At 43.7% G+C, this 14,630-nt stretch overlaps 1 protein-coding gene across 1 annotated transcript in view; it reads right to left on the reverse strand.

The window, feature by feature from the left end:
• Window positions 1-1,461: 1,461 nt before the first annotated feature.
• Window positions 1,462-14,630, reverse strand: part of LOC106612852 (protein unc-119 homolog A) — a 30,987-nt gene continuing 17,818 nt past the window's right edge. The window contains exons 2-5 of the mRNA XM_014214427.3: window positions 6,459-6,572; window positions 5,810-5,903; window positions 4,837-5,009; window positions 1,462-4,700 (exon numbers count right to left, since the gene is read on the reverse strand). Of these exons, the coding sequence (XP_014069902.1) occupies window positions 4,588-4,700; window positions 4,837-5,009; window positions 5,810-5,903; window positions 6,459-6,572 (494 nt within the window). The 3' untranslated portion in view covers window positions 1,462-4,587. The remainder of the gene's footprint in view (window positions 4,701-4,836; window positions 5,010-5,809; window positions 5,904-6,458; window positions 6,573-14,630) is intronic.

Consider the following 14,630-nt stretch of genomic DNA (forward strand, 5'->3'; position numbering starts at 1 on the left):
GATTAGGAGTAGAGTGCAGTACCACCTAACTTCACACAAGATGGCAGCAGAGAGCAGTAGTGACTTATTTAATGGAACGTTAGAGTTGTTGATAGAAATACAGCATTTACATTTTACATTTCCGTCATTTAGCAGACGCTCTTATCCAGAGCGACTTACAAATTGGTGCATTCACCTTATGATATCCAGTGGAACAACCACTTTACAATAGTACATCTATATATTTTTTGGGGGGGAAGGGTAGGGGGAGGGTTAGAAGGATTACTTTATCCTATCCCAGGTATTCCTTAAAGAGGTGGGGTTTCAGGTGTCTCCGGAAGGTGGTGATTGACTCCGCTGTCCTGGCGTCGTGAGGGAGCTTGTTCCACCATTGGGGTGCCAGAGCAGCGAACAGTTTTGACTGGGCTGAGCGGGAACTGTGCTTCCACAGAGGTAGGGAGGCGAGCAGGCCAGAGGTGGATGAACGCAGTGCCCTTCTTTGGGTGTAGGGACTGATCAGAGCCTGAAGGTACGGAGGTGCCGTTCCCCTCACAGCTCCGTAGGCAAGCACCATGGTCTTGTAGCAGATGCGAGCTTCAACTGGAAGCCAGTGGAGTGTGCGGAGGAGCGGGGTGACGTGAGAGAACTTGGGAAGGTTGAACACCAGACGGGCTGCGGCGTTCTGGATAAGTTGTAGGGGTTTGATGGCACAGGCAGGGAGCTGGTGACATTTCTTCCTTATTCTACACTACAGAGAATCATATCTGTTCTACACAACACATTTCTATGTTGAACCTTTTGTGAAGTCTCATTCTCCTGAATAAGCCCTCTGGTGTGATATGTTCCCGCTTTTTCAATTTGCATTTTATTCAGTTTATGGTGACGAGATGATTCAAGCCATCTGGTTTTTAGCTCAAAGCTAATGAATGTAATTACAAAATTTGTCTTAGCATAATTTCTGATACGAAACAGGGAACATACTCACTGTTAACTCAATACATTTTCTTTCTAGAAATAGTTTTCAAAGCTTTTTAGCTAAATTACCATTGAAGATGGAAGTCAATATCAAGGCAGAGCCGGACAACTGTTCTCAGAACTTCCTCTGGTTCCTATCAGCCCTATCTAATAACTTAGCTTCCATAATTATGAAAATGAATAAGGTGACATCACCTTACCAGGAACATATTTCGAGAGTGTATTTTAGTCATAGCATGTGTGAAAAGGCCCTTTTTCTTGTATGGAATAACTGTGTATAGTAAACTTATAGCGCTGGAACTGATTGATTTATAGTGCTTGAACTGATTCATGATTTGATATTCTAGTCTAGACAATTTGTTCTGCGTCTATCTAATTTCTGTCCATCACAGATCTATCCAGACATTGTAAAATAACCTTTGTTATAATTGGCTGTTCCCACATATTGTAGCTGGTGTCATTGTTTTACCATCTTGGGTATCAAGTGAAAAAAGACCACAAGTCGCATTTCAAGACTTCCCAAAAAAATCACATATATTTATTTCTCTGAGTGGCATTTCAACTGTCCAAACTTTACATCATTTTAATTTACAATAACCACATTTCTTATAAATACATCTGCAGATCTCTTGAGACTAAATATGTGCTGGATATCAAAATGAATATCTGGTTTTGAGTTCATATATGACTATCCTTCGCCTACTTTTAACTCATCAAAGTGGCTACTTAAAAAAATACTTTAGAAGATAAAACTATGAGTATATGGAAATAAACACGACTAGGGTTGCAAAATTCCAGTAACTTTCCTAAAATTCCCAGTTTTTCCAAAAATCCATGTTGGAAAATTCCTGGAATCAGGCTGGAATAAGAAATCCAGGAATCCTCCAAAAGGGACTTCTGAAAAACCAGGGAATTTTAGAAAAGCTAGAATTTTCCCACCCTAAATACGACACATTCACATTAAAAGAGTACCTGTCCCATTCTACGATGTAATGTACACTAATGGCATTCAACTGGTTTCTACTGGAATGGTGATCAACAAAGAACCTCATCAAACGGTACTACTGTTCCTTTCAGGGACAACGAGTCATTCAGAGCTAATGGCTATTTATTAGAAATTCAAGAAACTTTTTTGACTTTCTTTAAGAGTAAAAAAAAAGTAGCAGAACCCTAGTAGAAATATATAGGTTCTGCTTGCTCGAATAGAATACATGTTTTGATTATGTCAGAGAATTGTGTGTCGGTGTCACTTGGTAATGCAACAGACAGCTGGTCTGTCTGTCTGTCTGTCTGTCTGTCTGTCTGTCTGTCTGTCTGTCTGTCTGTCTGTCTGTCTGTCTGTCTGTCTGTCTGTCTGTCTGTCTGTCTGTCTGTCTGTCTGTCTGTCTGTCTGTCTGTCTGTACCAGTCAAAAGGTTGGACACACCTACTCCTACAAGGGTTTTTCTTTATTTTTTAATGTTCTACATTGTAGAATAATAGGGAAGACATCAAAACTATGAAATAACACATGAAATAATGTAGTAACCAAAATATATGATATATTTTTGATTCTTCAAAGTAACCACCCTTTGCCTTGATGACAAATTTGCACAGTCTTGGTATTCTGTCAACACGCTTCACCTGGAATCCTTTTCCAACAGTCTTGAAGGAGTTCCCACATATTCTGAGCACTTGTTGGCTGCTTTTCCTTCACTCTGCGGTCCAACTCATCCCAAACCATCTCAATTGGGTTGAGGTCGGGTGATTTTGGAGGCTAGGTCATCTGATGCAGCACTCCATCACTCTTCTTCTTGGTCAAATAGCCCTTACACGGCCTGGAGGTGAGTTGGCTCATTGTCCTGTTGAAAAACAAATTATAGCCCCACTAAGCGCAAACCAGATGGGATGGTGTATCGCTACAGAATGCTGTGGTAGCCATGCTGGATAAGTGTGCCTTGAATTCTAAATAAATCACTGACAGTATCACAGCAAAGCACGCCCACACCATCACACCACCTCCTCCATGCTTCATGGTGGGAACCACACATGCGGAGATCATCCATTCACCTACTCTGCGTCTCATAATGACATGGCGATTGGAACCAAAAATCTAAAATCTGGACTAATCAGACCAAAGGACAAATTTCCACCGATCTAATTTCCATTGCTCATGTTTGTTGGCCCAAGCAAGTCTCTTCTTATTATTGGTGTCCTTTAGTAGTGGTTTCTTTGCAACAATTTGACCATGAAGGCCTGATTCACACAGTCTCCTCTAAACAGTTGATGTTGAGATGTGTCCGTTACTTGAACTCTGTGAAGCATTTATTTGTGCTGCAATTTCTGAGGCTGGTAACTCTAAAGAACCCATCCTCTGCAGCAGAGGTAACTCTGAGCCTTCCTTTCCTGTGGCGGTCCTCATGAGAGCCAGTTTCATCATAGCACTTGATGGTATTTGCGCACTTGAAGAAACTTTTAAAGTTCTTGAAATGTTCTGCATTGACTGACCTTCATGTCTTAAAGTAACGATGGACTGTTGTTTTTCTTTGCTTATTTGAGCTGTTCTTGCCATAATATGGACTTGGTCTTTTACCAAATAGGGCTATCTTCTGTATACCACCCCTAACTTGTCACAACACAACTCATTGGCTCAAACGCATTAAGAAGGCAAGACATTCCAGAAATGAACTTTTAACAAGGCACACCTGTTAATTGAAATGCATTCCAGGTGACTACCTCATGAAGCTGGTTGAGAGAATGCTAAGAGTGTGCAAAGCTGTCATACTGGAAAAGGGTGGCAACTTTTTTAACACTTTTTTGGTTACTACATGATTCCATATGTGTTATTTTATAGTTTTGATATCTTCACTATTATTCTACAATGTAGAAAATAGTAAAGAAAAACCCTTGAATGAGTAGGTGTGTCCAAACTTTTGACTGGTACTGTAAATGTCAATGAGATGAAGTGCAGATAAGCAGATGCTCGTTATCTCTTTTTCTCGCTCTTTTCATTTTTTCTGTCTCTCCTTTTCTCTCTTTCCCTTTCTCTTTTTCTCTTTAGCTGACTGACTGAGAACACACTGACTAGACATTCAATCTCAGTCATTGTTACTGGCCCTTATATACTGTACTGGTTGTGCATTTATTTTGTCTAGATCAGGCCACATCAGATGTGTCCCATAGCGAAGGTCTGTGTGTGTTTATGTATGCTAGACTGTGTACACATCTATAACACTCTCTATCAGACACAGAAAGTTGAGAGGTCATTGCAAGAGATTGGAGTAGGGGATTGCAATTTAGGGGATAACAAGCAATGGTGGAATTCTGATTGGAGAAAAAAAGCTGTCCATCAGTCCTGTTGCTTGTGACCTGTCCATACGTCTCTCCGTTCGTCATCTGTCTGTCTGTCTGCCTGCCTGTCTGTCTGCCTGTCTGTCTGTCTGTCTGTCTGTCTGTCTGTCTGTCTGTCTGTCTGTCTGTCTGTCTGTCTGTCTGTCTGTCTGTCTGTCTGTCTGTCTGTCTGTCTGTCTGTCTGTCTGTCTGTCTGTCTGTCTGTCTGTCTGTCTGTCTGTCTGTCTATCTGTCTGTCTGTCTGTCTGTCTGTCCATGGTCCCATGGGGGGGTGGGTCTAGGTGTCTAGGGAAGTCCTGTGCTCCTACGGACTCCCACTGTAGGAGTAGTCTGCCTTGTTGTGCATCACCAGCTTGTTGTCCACAAAGTAGAAGCTGTCGGACTGCGTTTTGTATGGGTTCAGGATCATCTCACGCACTGAGGAAGAAGAGGAAGGACACGTCAGTGTGTGTGTTTGAGTGAGTGTGTGTGTCGAACTGTGTCGTATGGGTACAGGAAGTGCGTGCATGCATGCTATGTCTGTGTCTCTGTTTCTATGTGTGTCTATACTCACTGATGTCCTCTGATAGAGGGGGGAACTCGTAGATGTGTTCACAGGTGTTCTTGCTGCTGGGCATACAGAAACCAAACTCAAAATCAAAGCTCTTGAGGAGCTGCTCTCTGAAGTAGTGCCTCTCAATCATCCTGAAGTTGTTGATGGGCATGTCTCCCACTGTGAACTCCACACTGTGTCAGAGAGGACAGGGGGACAGAGTGATCTGATAAACTATTGGAAACACACTTACACATCATTTGTTTGTTATAGTTTGTTGCAGAACCAAAGTGTAATTCCATGTTTCCTCATTTCCCCCCTCTACAGTAGCCCTTTCTTGCATTCAAATGACTAGTGGCCTTGTGTGGAATGTTATTCACATTTTTCATAATTTCATAATAAACATTAATTTAAATAAACAGCAGAAAATCTGGTGTTTCTATGCCAAACTGTTTTGCTATGTTTCAGTCTTCTGTGATGTATATAAAGTGTAATATTGGGATGAAAACTCCAAATGTAAAAATGCAATACATTTCAACTCTATATCTGACATGGTACAGGTGTCTTCTTTAATTAAGCCCATCACCATGTGTGTGAGGTGTAGACGTTGGTTTCTATGTAGATGTGTTTTAGACTACCAATAACCACTCTGTGAGACCCTGGTTTAGCCCACTGCAGTTCATTAATAACATCTGGCCTGACTGTCCTTTTTCTCATCTCTCTTTCTCTCCCTCTTTCGCCCTCTCTGCCTCCTTTTTTTTCTCTCTCCCTCTCTTTCTCCCCCTACTGTGTAGCCTTCCTGCCTCCTTGGTATCTGTCACACACAAACATGCACGCAAGCACGTAGGCACGCACACACACACACCACCTCTCACTCTCTGAGAATAGCCCTCCCCATCTGTCTCCTCTCAGAAGAGAACAGCAGGGCACTGAATGGCCACCGCTCCACCACCCTTACACACCCACACAGGCGGCCATCTTAGCTGTGACTTACGTGGCGCCGACCTGGCGCAGCTGCAGGAAGGCAGGGGTGAACTGGTAACGGACGAAGCGGCCTCCGTTGGGGTCAAAATCCTTCTTTTCGCCCGCTGCCACAGTGTCACAAAACAGACCACGTTAACAAGCCTGCTGTTTTGAAGCACGGTCTCTCTGCTGTGTACCTCTCTGAATAGACACTGTTTCAGAGCCTTAGATGATCCTCACACAGCGAAATAACACCTTCTCAGTAGAGACCTAGCTAATAGGAGTCATTTGTTGATGAATCATGCATATTACTGCCTGGGCCTAGTTAACCCAGAGGTATATGCTGCTCACACATATTGTAGGTCTTAAAACCTCTTCGTTATCAGAGGCTATGACCTTTAGTTTAGTGCCACAAGTCATATATCCTAGGCTCTAATAAGAGAGAATATTGTTGACATGTATATATGAATATGATTATGTTAGGGAACACAAATACTAATGGTTATATTTAGCACAGAACAGGCCTATTACTGATCTGGTGCTGTTGGTTTGGTGATCTCAAACAGCACCGTCCCTGTCTCCATGTCTTGATTAAATACATTACCAACATATAGCTCATACACAGTACATGCATCTAATATCTGTGCTGTTTAATACGGTAGTTTTGACATATCCCATACCTGGTACAGGGGGTTTGGTGATCTCAAACAGCACCGTCCCTGTCTCCATGTCTCGGATCTTGAACCGTGTGAAGTCGATCATGTGAACGTTCTCCTCTGGGGAACATAGGTAGTCTGAAACAGAAAGGGGACAGAGCACATTTTTGTCTGAATACAGGAGGGCTACAGAAGGGCTACATACTCTACAGAACACCTTTCAGTCTGAATACAGTAGGGCTACATACTCTACAGAACACCTTTCAGTCTGAATACAGTAGGGCTACATACTCTACAGAACACATTTTAGTCTGAATACAGTAGGGCTACATACTCTACAGAACACATTTTAGTCTGAATACAGGAGGGCTACAGAAGGGCTACATACTCTACAGAACACCTTTCAGTCTGAATACAGTAGGGCTACATACTCTACAGAAAACCTTTTAGTCTGAATACAGTAGGGCTACATACTCTACAGAACACATTTTAGTCTGAATACAGTAGGGCTACATACTCTACAGAAAACCTTTTAGTCTGAATACAGTAGGGCTACATACGCTTCAGAACACATTTTAGTCTGAATACAGGAGGGCTACAGAAGAGCTACATACTCTACAGAACACCTTTCAGTCTGAATACAGTAGGGCTACATACTCTACAGAACACATTTTAGTCTGAATACAGTAGAGCTACATACTCTACAGAACATATTTTAGTCTGAATACAGTAGGGCTACATACTCTACAGAAAACCTTTCAGTCTGAATACAGGAGGGCTACAGGAGGGCTACATACTGTACAGAACACCTTTCAGTCTGAATACAGGAGGGCTACAAGAGGGCTACATACTGTACAGAACACATTTCAGTCTGAATACAGGAGGGCTACAGGAGGGCTACATACTCTACAGAACACCTTTCAGTCTGAATACAGGAGGGCTACAGGAGGGCTACATACTGTACAGAACACCTTTCAGTCTGAATACAGGAGGGCTACAGGAGGGCTACATACTGTACAGAACACCTTTCAGTCTGAATACAGGAGGGCTACAGGAGGGCTACATACTGTACAGAACACCTTTCAGTCTGAATACAGGAGGGCTACAGGAGGGCTACATACTGTACAGAACACCTTTCAGTCTGAATACAGGAGAGCTACATACTCAACAGAACACCTTTTAGTCAAAAGAATGAACAGTAGAAAGACTACCGGTATGTATACTTTTACAATATTTTTGTTTACATTCATGAACATTCTAGAATTGTCAACCTCTTGCATACAAATAGACCAGAACTGTTTAACATATTAGTATAAAAGTTCACTTGTATCAAGTAAAGGAATATAAAAGCATGAAACTTGGTACACTTGTACACCTGGACTACAAGTAATGATATCTATGTTATAAGACAATTATGCAGTTGTTACAGCCTTGTGCACACTGATTCAGCTATTCCAAAACATGCCCCTTCACTAAGCACTCTGACCCTGCCCCATCTAGCCACTTGGCCAGCCTGTCAGATCCTCACCTAACAGAGACAGAAAGAGCTATTTTTACTCCTCTAATCTTTGCATCTGCCAAGATGTGACACTGACAATAACCACAGTGTTATAGTCACTGGAGAACTGCTCTGTGATAACCATGCAGGCCCACAGTGTTATAGTCACTGGAGAACTGCTCTGTGATAACATGCAGGCCCACAGTGTTATAGTCACTGGAGAACTGCTCTGTGATAACATGCAGGCCCACAGTGTTATAGTCACTGGAGAACTGCTCTGTGATAACATGCAGGCCCACAGTGTTATAGTCACTGGAGAACTTCTCTGTGATAACATGCAGGCCCACAGTGTTATAGTCACTGGAGAACTGCTCTGTGATAACATGCAGGCCCACACTGTTATAGTCACTGGAGAACTGCTCTGTGATAACATGCAGGCCCACAGTGTTTTGTGTCACACTAACAGAACTGACTCTTTGGAATACGAGACACTTCTATAAGGCCCTCTCACAGAACTGACTGTTTGGAATACGAGACACTTCTATAAGGCCCTCTCACAGAACTGACTGTTTGGAATACGAGACACTTCTATAAGGCCCTCTCACAGAACTGACTGTTTGGAATATGAGACACTTCTATAAGGCCCTCTCACAGAACTGACTGTTTGGAATACGAGACACTTCTATAAGGCCCTCTCACAGAACTGACTGTTTGGAATACGAGACACTTCTATAAGGCCCTCTCACAGAACTGACTGTTTGGAATACGAGACACTTCTATAAGGCCCTCTCACAGAACTGACTGTTTGGAATATGAGACACTTCTATAAGGCCCTCTCACAGAACTGACTGTTTGGAATATGAGACACTTCTATAAGGCCCTCTCACAGAACTGACTGTTTGGAATATGAGACACTTCTATAAGGCCCTCTCACAGAACTGACTGTTTGGAATACGAGACACTTCTATAAGGCCCTCTCACAGAACTGACTGTTTGGAATATGAGACACTTCTATAAGGCCCTCTCACAGAACTGACTGTTTGGAATACGAGACACTTCTATAAGGCCCTCTCACAGAACTGACTGTTTGGAATATGTGGACAGGCAAAACTATTAGGACAGAAATGGAACACTAACCAACACTTGTGGTTCCAATACGGCTCAGTTGGTTGGAGCATGGTGTTGGCAAAACCAGGGCAACACCAAGGTGCCAGCCAACTTAACCTAAGGTTTGGGTCGAGGGTACTGTACGCTGATCCCACAGTCTTAGAAAAAAGGTTCCAAAAGGTTCTTTGTCTGTCCCCATAAAATAACCCTTTTTGGTTCCAGGTAGAACCCTTTTTGGTTCCATGTAGAACCCTCTCTGTGGAAATAGTAACACATGAAACCCAAAAGAGTTCTACCTGGAACCAAAAAGGGTTCTTCAATGGGTTCTCCTATGGGGAAAGGCTAAGAACCTTTTTAGGTTCTAGATAGCACCCTTTTTTGCTGATCTGTGCCCAAGGGACAGCAGCTACAGCCCTGTGACATACACTCACCTCCCCACAGGCTGTGGATTAAGACTAAGAGGCTTACATTGTTTCACCGTCACATGGACAGATTGGAAGACGCTAAGGGGATTTAGGGAAACTATAGGTTTTGCTGTACTGTAACCCCCATTCCCCCGACACCACCCCACAAATTGACCACTGCACCCCTTTCATACACCCTCCCTACCTGCATCCTATTAAAAACTACAGGTGGGCACCTGCCTCTAAGCCTTTGATATTGCTTCATGTCAAAACTGTACTGAGGTAGAATAGTAAGAGCACATTCTAGTAAGACTTTAGTGAGCCCTCCCCCCCCACACACACACACACACACACACACACACACACACACACACACACACACACACACACACACACACACACACACACACTCTCTCCCTCCCTCTCCCTTCAGTTCTCTACTTACCTAAGGGTTAGGAACCAGATGGACCAAACTGGCTAGCCAATGGCAAGGAGATATTTTTAGCCTTCGTGTTACCTAGCTGTGCTGCATGGAGAGAGGGGAGGTGTCTGTATGTGTATGTGAGTATGCATGGTTTTGTGTGTGTGTGTGTGTGTGTGTGTGTGTGTGTGTGTGTGTGTGTGTGTGTGTGTGTGTGTGTGTGTGTTGTGTGTGTGTGTGTGTGTGTGTGTGTGTGTGTGTGTGTGTGTGTGTGTGAGTGTATGTATGTGTGTGTGTGTGTGTGTGTGTGTGTGTGTGTGTGTGTGTGTGTGTGTGTGTGTGTGTGAGTGATGTGTGTGTGTGGGTGAGTGGAGGAGGAGGGAGTGTTGGATTCAAAGGGCTTTCACACAAATCTGCTGAGGTCTTAAGGCGACGCCCCCTGTTCCCTGCTCCGGCCCTGGTGTTGTTAGGGTCATTAATATAATTGGCAGCAGGCTTTGGACTCTTCTGTGTGTGTGTGTGTGTGTGTGTGTGTGTGTGTGTGTGTGTGTGTGTGTGTGTGTGTGTGTGTGTGTGTGTGTGTGTGTGTGTGTGTGTGTGTGTGTGTGTGTGTGTGCTGTGCAGATGGCAGTAATTCCCTTGTAAGTTGTGACTGGGTCTCCTGGCTACTTTCCATCTCACCTACTACCCACCTATCATTATAATCCACACCACAGTACTACTACACCTTCAGATAGATAGTAAAAATGGTGTATACTGTATGTGTGTGTGTGTGCGTGCGTGTAGATTCTCTACTGGTGGCGCAATGGCCATTTTTAATAGGTAAGGCCAGGGGTCTATGTCTAATGACAGAAAGGTTATCTCAGATGAGAGTACAGTTGATGGGAAAGCACTTAGCACTGGGACATAACCAGAAGTCAGTCCAGCCACACCACATCACATGCCTGCTGGAATAACAGGCCAGTCAACAGATTTACTGTACATGTAAGCAGCTCTCCAACTTCAACCAGCAACCACAAACTGTGATTTCTACTTCTGAGGCCAACATACTGTAAGCTCTGAGGGTTACAGTGCATCACAAAATAACTCCAATTGATGTGAGGCTTATCTATACTATTGAACTATGGCAAGTTTCAAGTTTTATTTGTCAAATGCACAAGTACAGTGACATGCTTTACTTGAAAGCCCAATCCAACAGTGCTGTACTCAATTTCAAACTAGTATAAAAAAAAACGTAAAAACCCCCCCAAAAACACAAGAAATAGGAAGTAAGACAAAAACAGAACAATGTCAGCTATATTCAGGGTCAGTGTCAATACCAAATTCACAATGTGCAGGGATACTGGAGTATTGAGGTAGATACACTACATTACCATGAGTATGTGGACACCTGCTCCTTGAACATCTCATTCCAAATTCATGGGCATTAATATGGAGTTGGTCCCCCTTTGCTGCTATAACAGCCTCCACTCTTCCGGGAAGGCTTTCTACTAGATGTTGGAACATTGCTGAGGGGACTTGCTTCCATTCAGCCACAAGAGCATTAGTGAGGTTGGGCACTGATGTTGGGCGATTAGTCCAGGCTCGCAGTTGGCATTCCAATTCATTCCAAAGGCGTTCGATGGCATTGAGGACAGGGCTCTGTGCAGGCCAGTCAAGTTCTTCAAAACCAATCTCAACAAACCATTTCTGTATGGACCTGCTTTGTGGACTGGGGAATTGTCATGCTGACATTCAGCCACAAGAGCATTAGTAAGGTTGCTGAAACAGGAAAGGGCCTTCCCCAAACTGTTGCAACAAAGTTGGAAGCATGAAATCGTCTGGAATGTCATTGTATGCTGTAGCATTAAGATTTCCCTTCACTGGAACTAAGGGGCCTAGCCCGAACCATGAAAAACAGCCCCAGACCATTATTCCTCCTTCACCAAACTTTACAGTTGGCAGTATGCATTTGGGCAGGTAGCTTTCTCCTGGCATCCACCAAACCCAGATTTGTCCGTCGGACTGCCAGATGGTGAAGCGTGATTCATCACTCCAGAGAATGCGTTTCCACTGCTCCAGAGTCGAATGGCGGCGAGCTTTACACCCCCCAGCCGACGCTTGGCATTGTGCATGGTGATCTTATGTTTGCGCGGCTGCTCGGCCATGGAAACCCATTTCATGAAGCTATTGTGCTGAAGCTGCTTCCAGAGGTAGTTTAGAACTCAGTAGTGAGTGTTGCGGCCGAGGACACACTACGTGCTTCAGCACTTGACGGTCCCGTTCTGTGAGTTTGTGTGGCCTACCACTTCGAGGCTGAGCCGTTGGTGCTCCTAGATGTTTCCACTTCACAATACCAGCACTTACAGTTGACCGGGGCAGCTCTAGCAGGGCAGAAATTTGACAAACTGACTTGTTGGAAAGGTGGCATCCTATGACGGTGCTCCGTTGAAAGTCACTGAGCTCTTCAGTGAGGCCATTCTACTGCCAGATGGAGATCCTATGGAGATTGCATGGCTGTGTGCTAGAGTTTATACACCTGTCAGCAACTGGTGTGGCTGGAATAGCCGAATCCACTAATTTGAAGGGGTGCCCACATACTTTTCTATATATAGTGTACCTGTATGTGAATAACACAGTGATTTTGTGGTAAATGTGGTAAATAAACGGTAGCAATATTGAGCGTTGTACAGTACAGTATATCTTAAATAATTGTCAATGACCATTGAGTTCAAACACTAACTTACAGCACTTAGGCTAACCTTTTGCTACTTTGGCAGCACAGGTCATTCAGGTTCAAATCAGTGTAAAATAATACTATTCAAATTCAAATGTTGCTGTCCCCTCAATAATAAACAAAGAAATATAGAACAGACCTACAGTGTTATAATGTAGATATTCATAACAAAACACTATAGACTATTACAGCTCTATAACATTATTGTAGGTCAGTTATGTGTGTAGTGACTGAATGACCTTAATGTGCACTCTGACGCCATATGGCACATTAGATGTCATGTAACTACCTAACACGTTATATCAGAGGCCAAAGCTGTGTCCAGGCATCGGCTAACAAGTGGTAGAGCAGGCTAGTGCGGCCAGTAAATCCTCATCAACACACAGTACAACCATGCTGCAACGCAGCGACATTTAAATACAGTGTTGGAAAAGTCAATCTCTGGTTGAAATCTGTGAAAACCTTTTCCAATCTGTCAGTCAAACCTAAAGGCTCCACCCACATTTTTACAGCCATGACAACCACAGTATGTTGGAAAGGAAGCCGCTGTTACTCTGGCAACAGTGGCACTATATTCTTGGCACACGGCAGCCGTGCCTTCTTTACTGTGACTGTGATGTCTGATAAGAGTGATGTTCTCAGAACATGAGACAGCTACCGATCAGCTAGCTAAACAGGAGCGCCATGAACAAATTGTATCAGCCCCGCTACCCATACTGCAGTGCAAATGCTGCATCTCAATAGTCGTCCCCACAACCCATAGTACAAAGAAGGCCGCATCTCAATAGTCTAAAGTGGCTTCCTCCCCTTTACTGATCTGAACACACAGACAAAATAAATTATGGAAGATATCAACTGAACCAGGAAATTGCTTTCACCTGTTCAGTTCATTCATGTCAGTGTAGATTTTCTTCTCCACTATTCAATCTGGTTTCCGAGCTGGTCATGGGTGCACCTCAGCCACACTCAAGGTCCTTAAAGATATCATAACCGCCATTGATAAAAGACAGTACTGTGCAGCTGTATTTATTGACCTGGCCAAGGCTTTCAACTCTGTCAATCACCGCATTCTTATCGGCAGACTCAACAGCCTTGGCTTCTCAAATGACTACCTCGCGTGGTTCACCAAACTTCTCAGATAGAGTTCAGTGTGTCAAATCAGATGGCCTGTTATGCGGACCTCTGGCAGTCTCTATGGGGTGCCGCAGGGTTCAATTCTTGGGCTGACTCTTTTCTCTGTATATATCAATGATGTCGTTCTTGCTGCTGGTGATTCTCTGTTCCACCTCTACGCAGATGACACCATTCTGTATACATCTGGCCCTTCTTTGGACACTGTGCTAACAAACCTCCAAACGAGCTTCAATGCCATACAACAGTCCTTCCGTGGCCTCCAACTGTTTTTAAATGCTAGTAAAACTATGTGCATGCTCTTCAAACGATTGCTGCCCGCACCCTCCCACCCGACTAGCATCACTACTCTGGACGGTTCTGACTTAGAATATGTGGACAACTACAAATACCTAGGTGTCTGGTTAGACTGTAAACTCTCCTTCCAGACTCACATTAAGCATCTCCAATCCAAAATTAAATCTAGAATCGGCTTCCTATTTCACAACAAAGCCTCCTTCACTCATGCTGCCAAACATACCCTCGTAAAACTGATTATCGTACTGATCCTTGACTTCGGGGATGTCATTTACAAAATAGCCTCCAACACTCTACTCAGCAAACTGGATGCAGTCTATCACAGTGCCATCCGTTTTGTCACCAAAGCCCCATATACTACCCACCCCTGCGACCTATATGCTCTCGTTGGCTGGCCCTCACTACATATACGTCGCCAAACCCACTGGCTCCAGGTCATCTATAAGTCTATGCTAGGTAAAGCCCCGCCTTATCTCAGCTCACTGGTCACCGTAGTAACACCCACCCGTAGAACTCGCTCCAGCAGGTATATTGCACTGGTCATCACCAAAACCAACACCTCTTTGGCCACCTTTCCTTCCAGTTCTCTGCTGCGAATGACTGGAACGAAATGCAAAAATCA

Source organism: Salmo salar, chromosome 09 (assembly GCF_965601325.2).
Source record: "Salmo salar chromosome 09, fSalSal1, whole genome shotgun sequence".
NCBI lineage: Eukaryota > Metazoa > Chordata > Actinopteri > Salmoniformes > Salmonidae > Salmo > Salmo salar.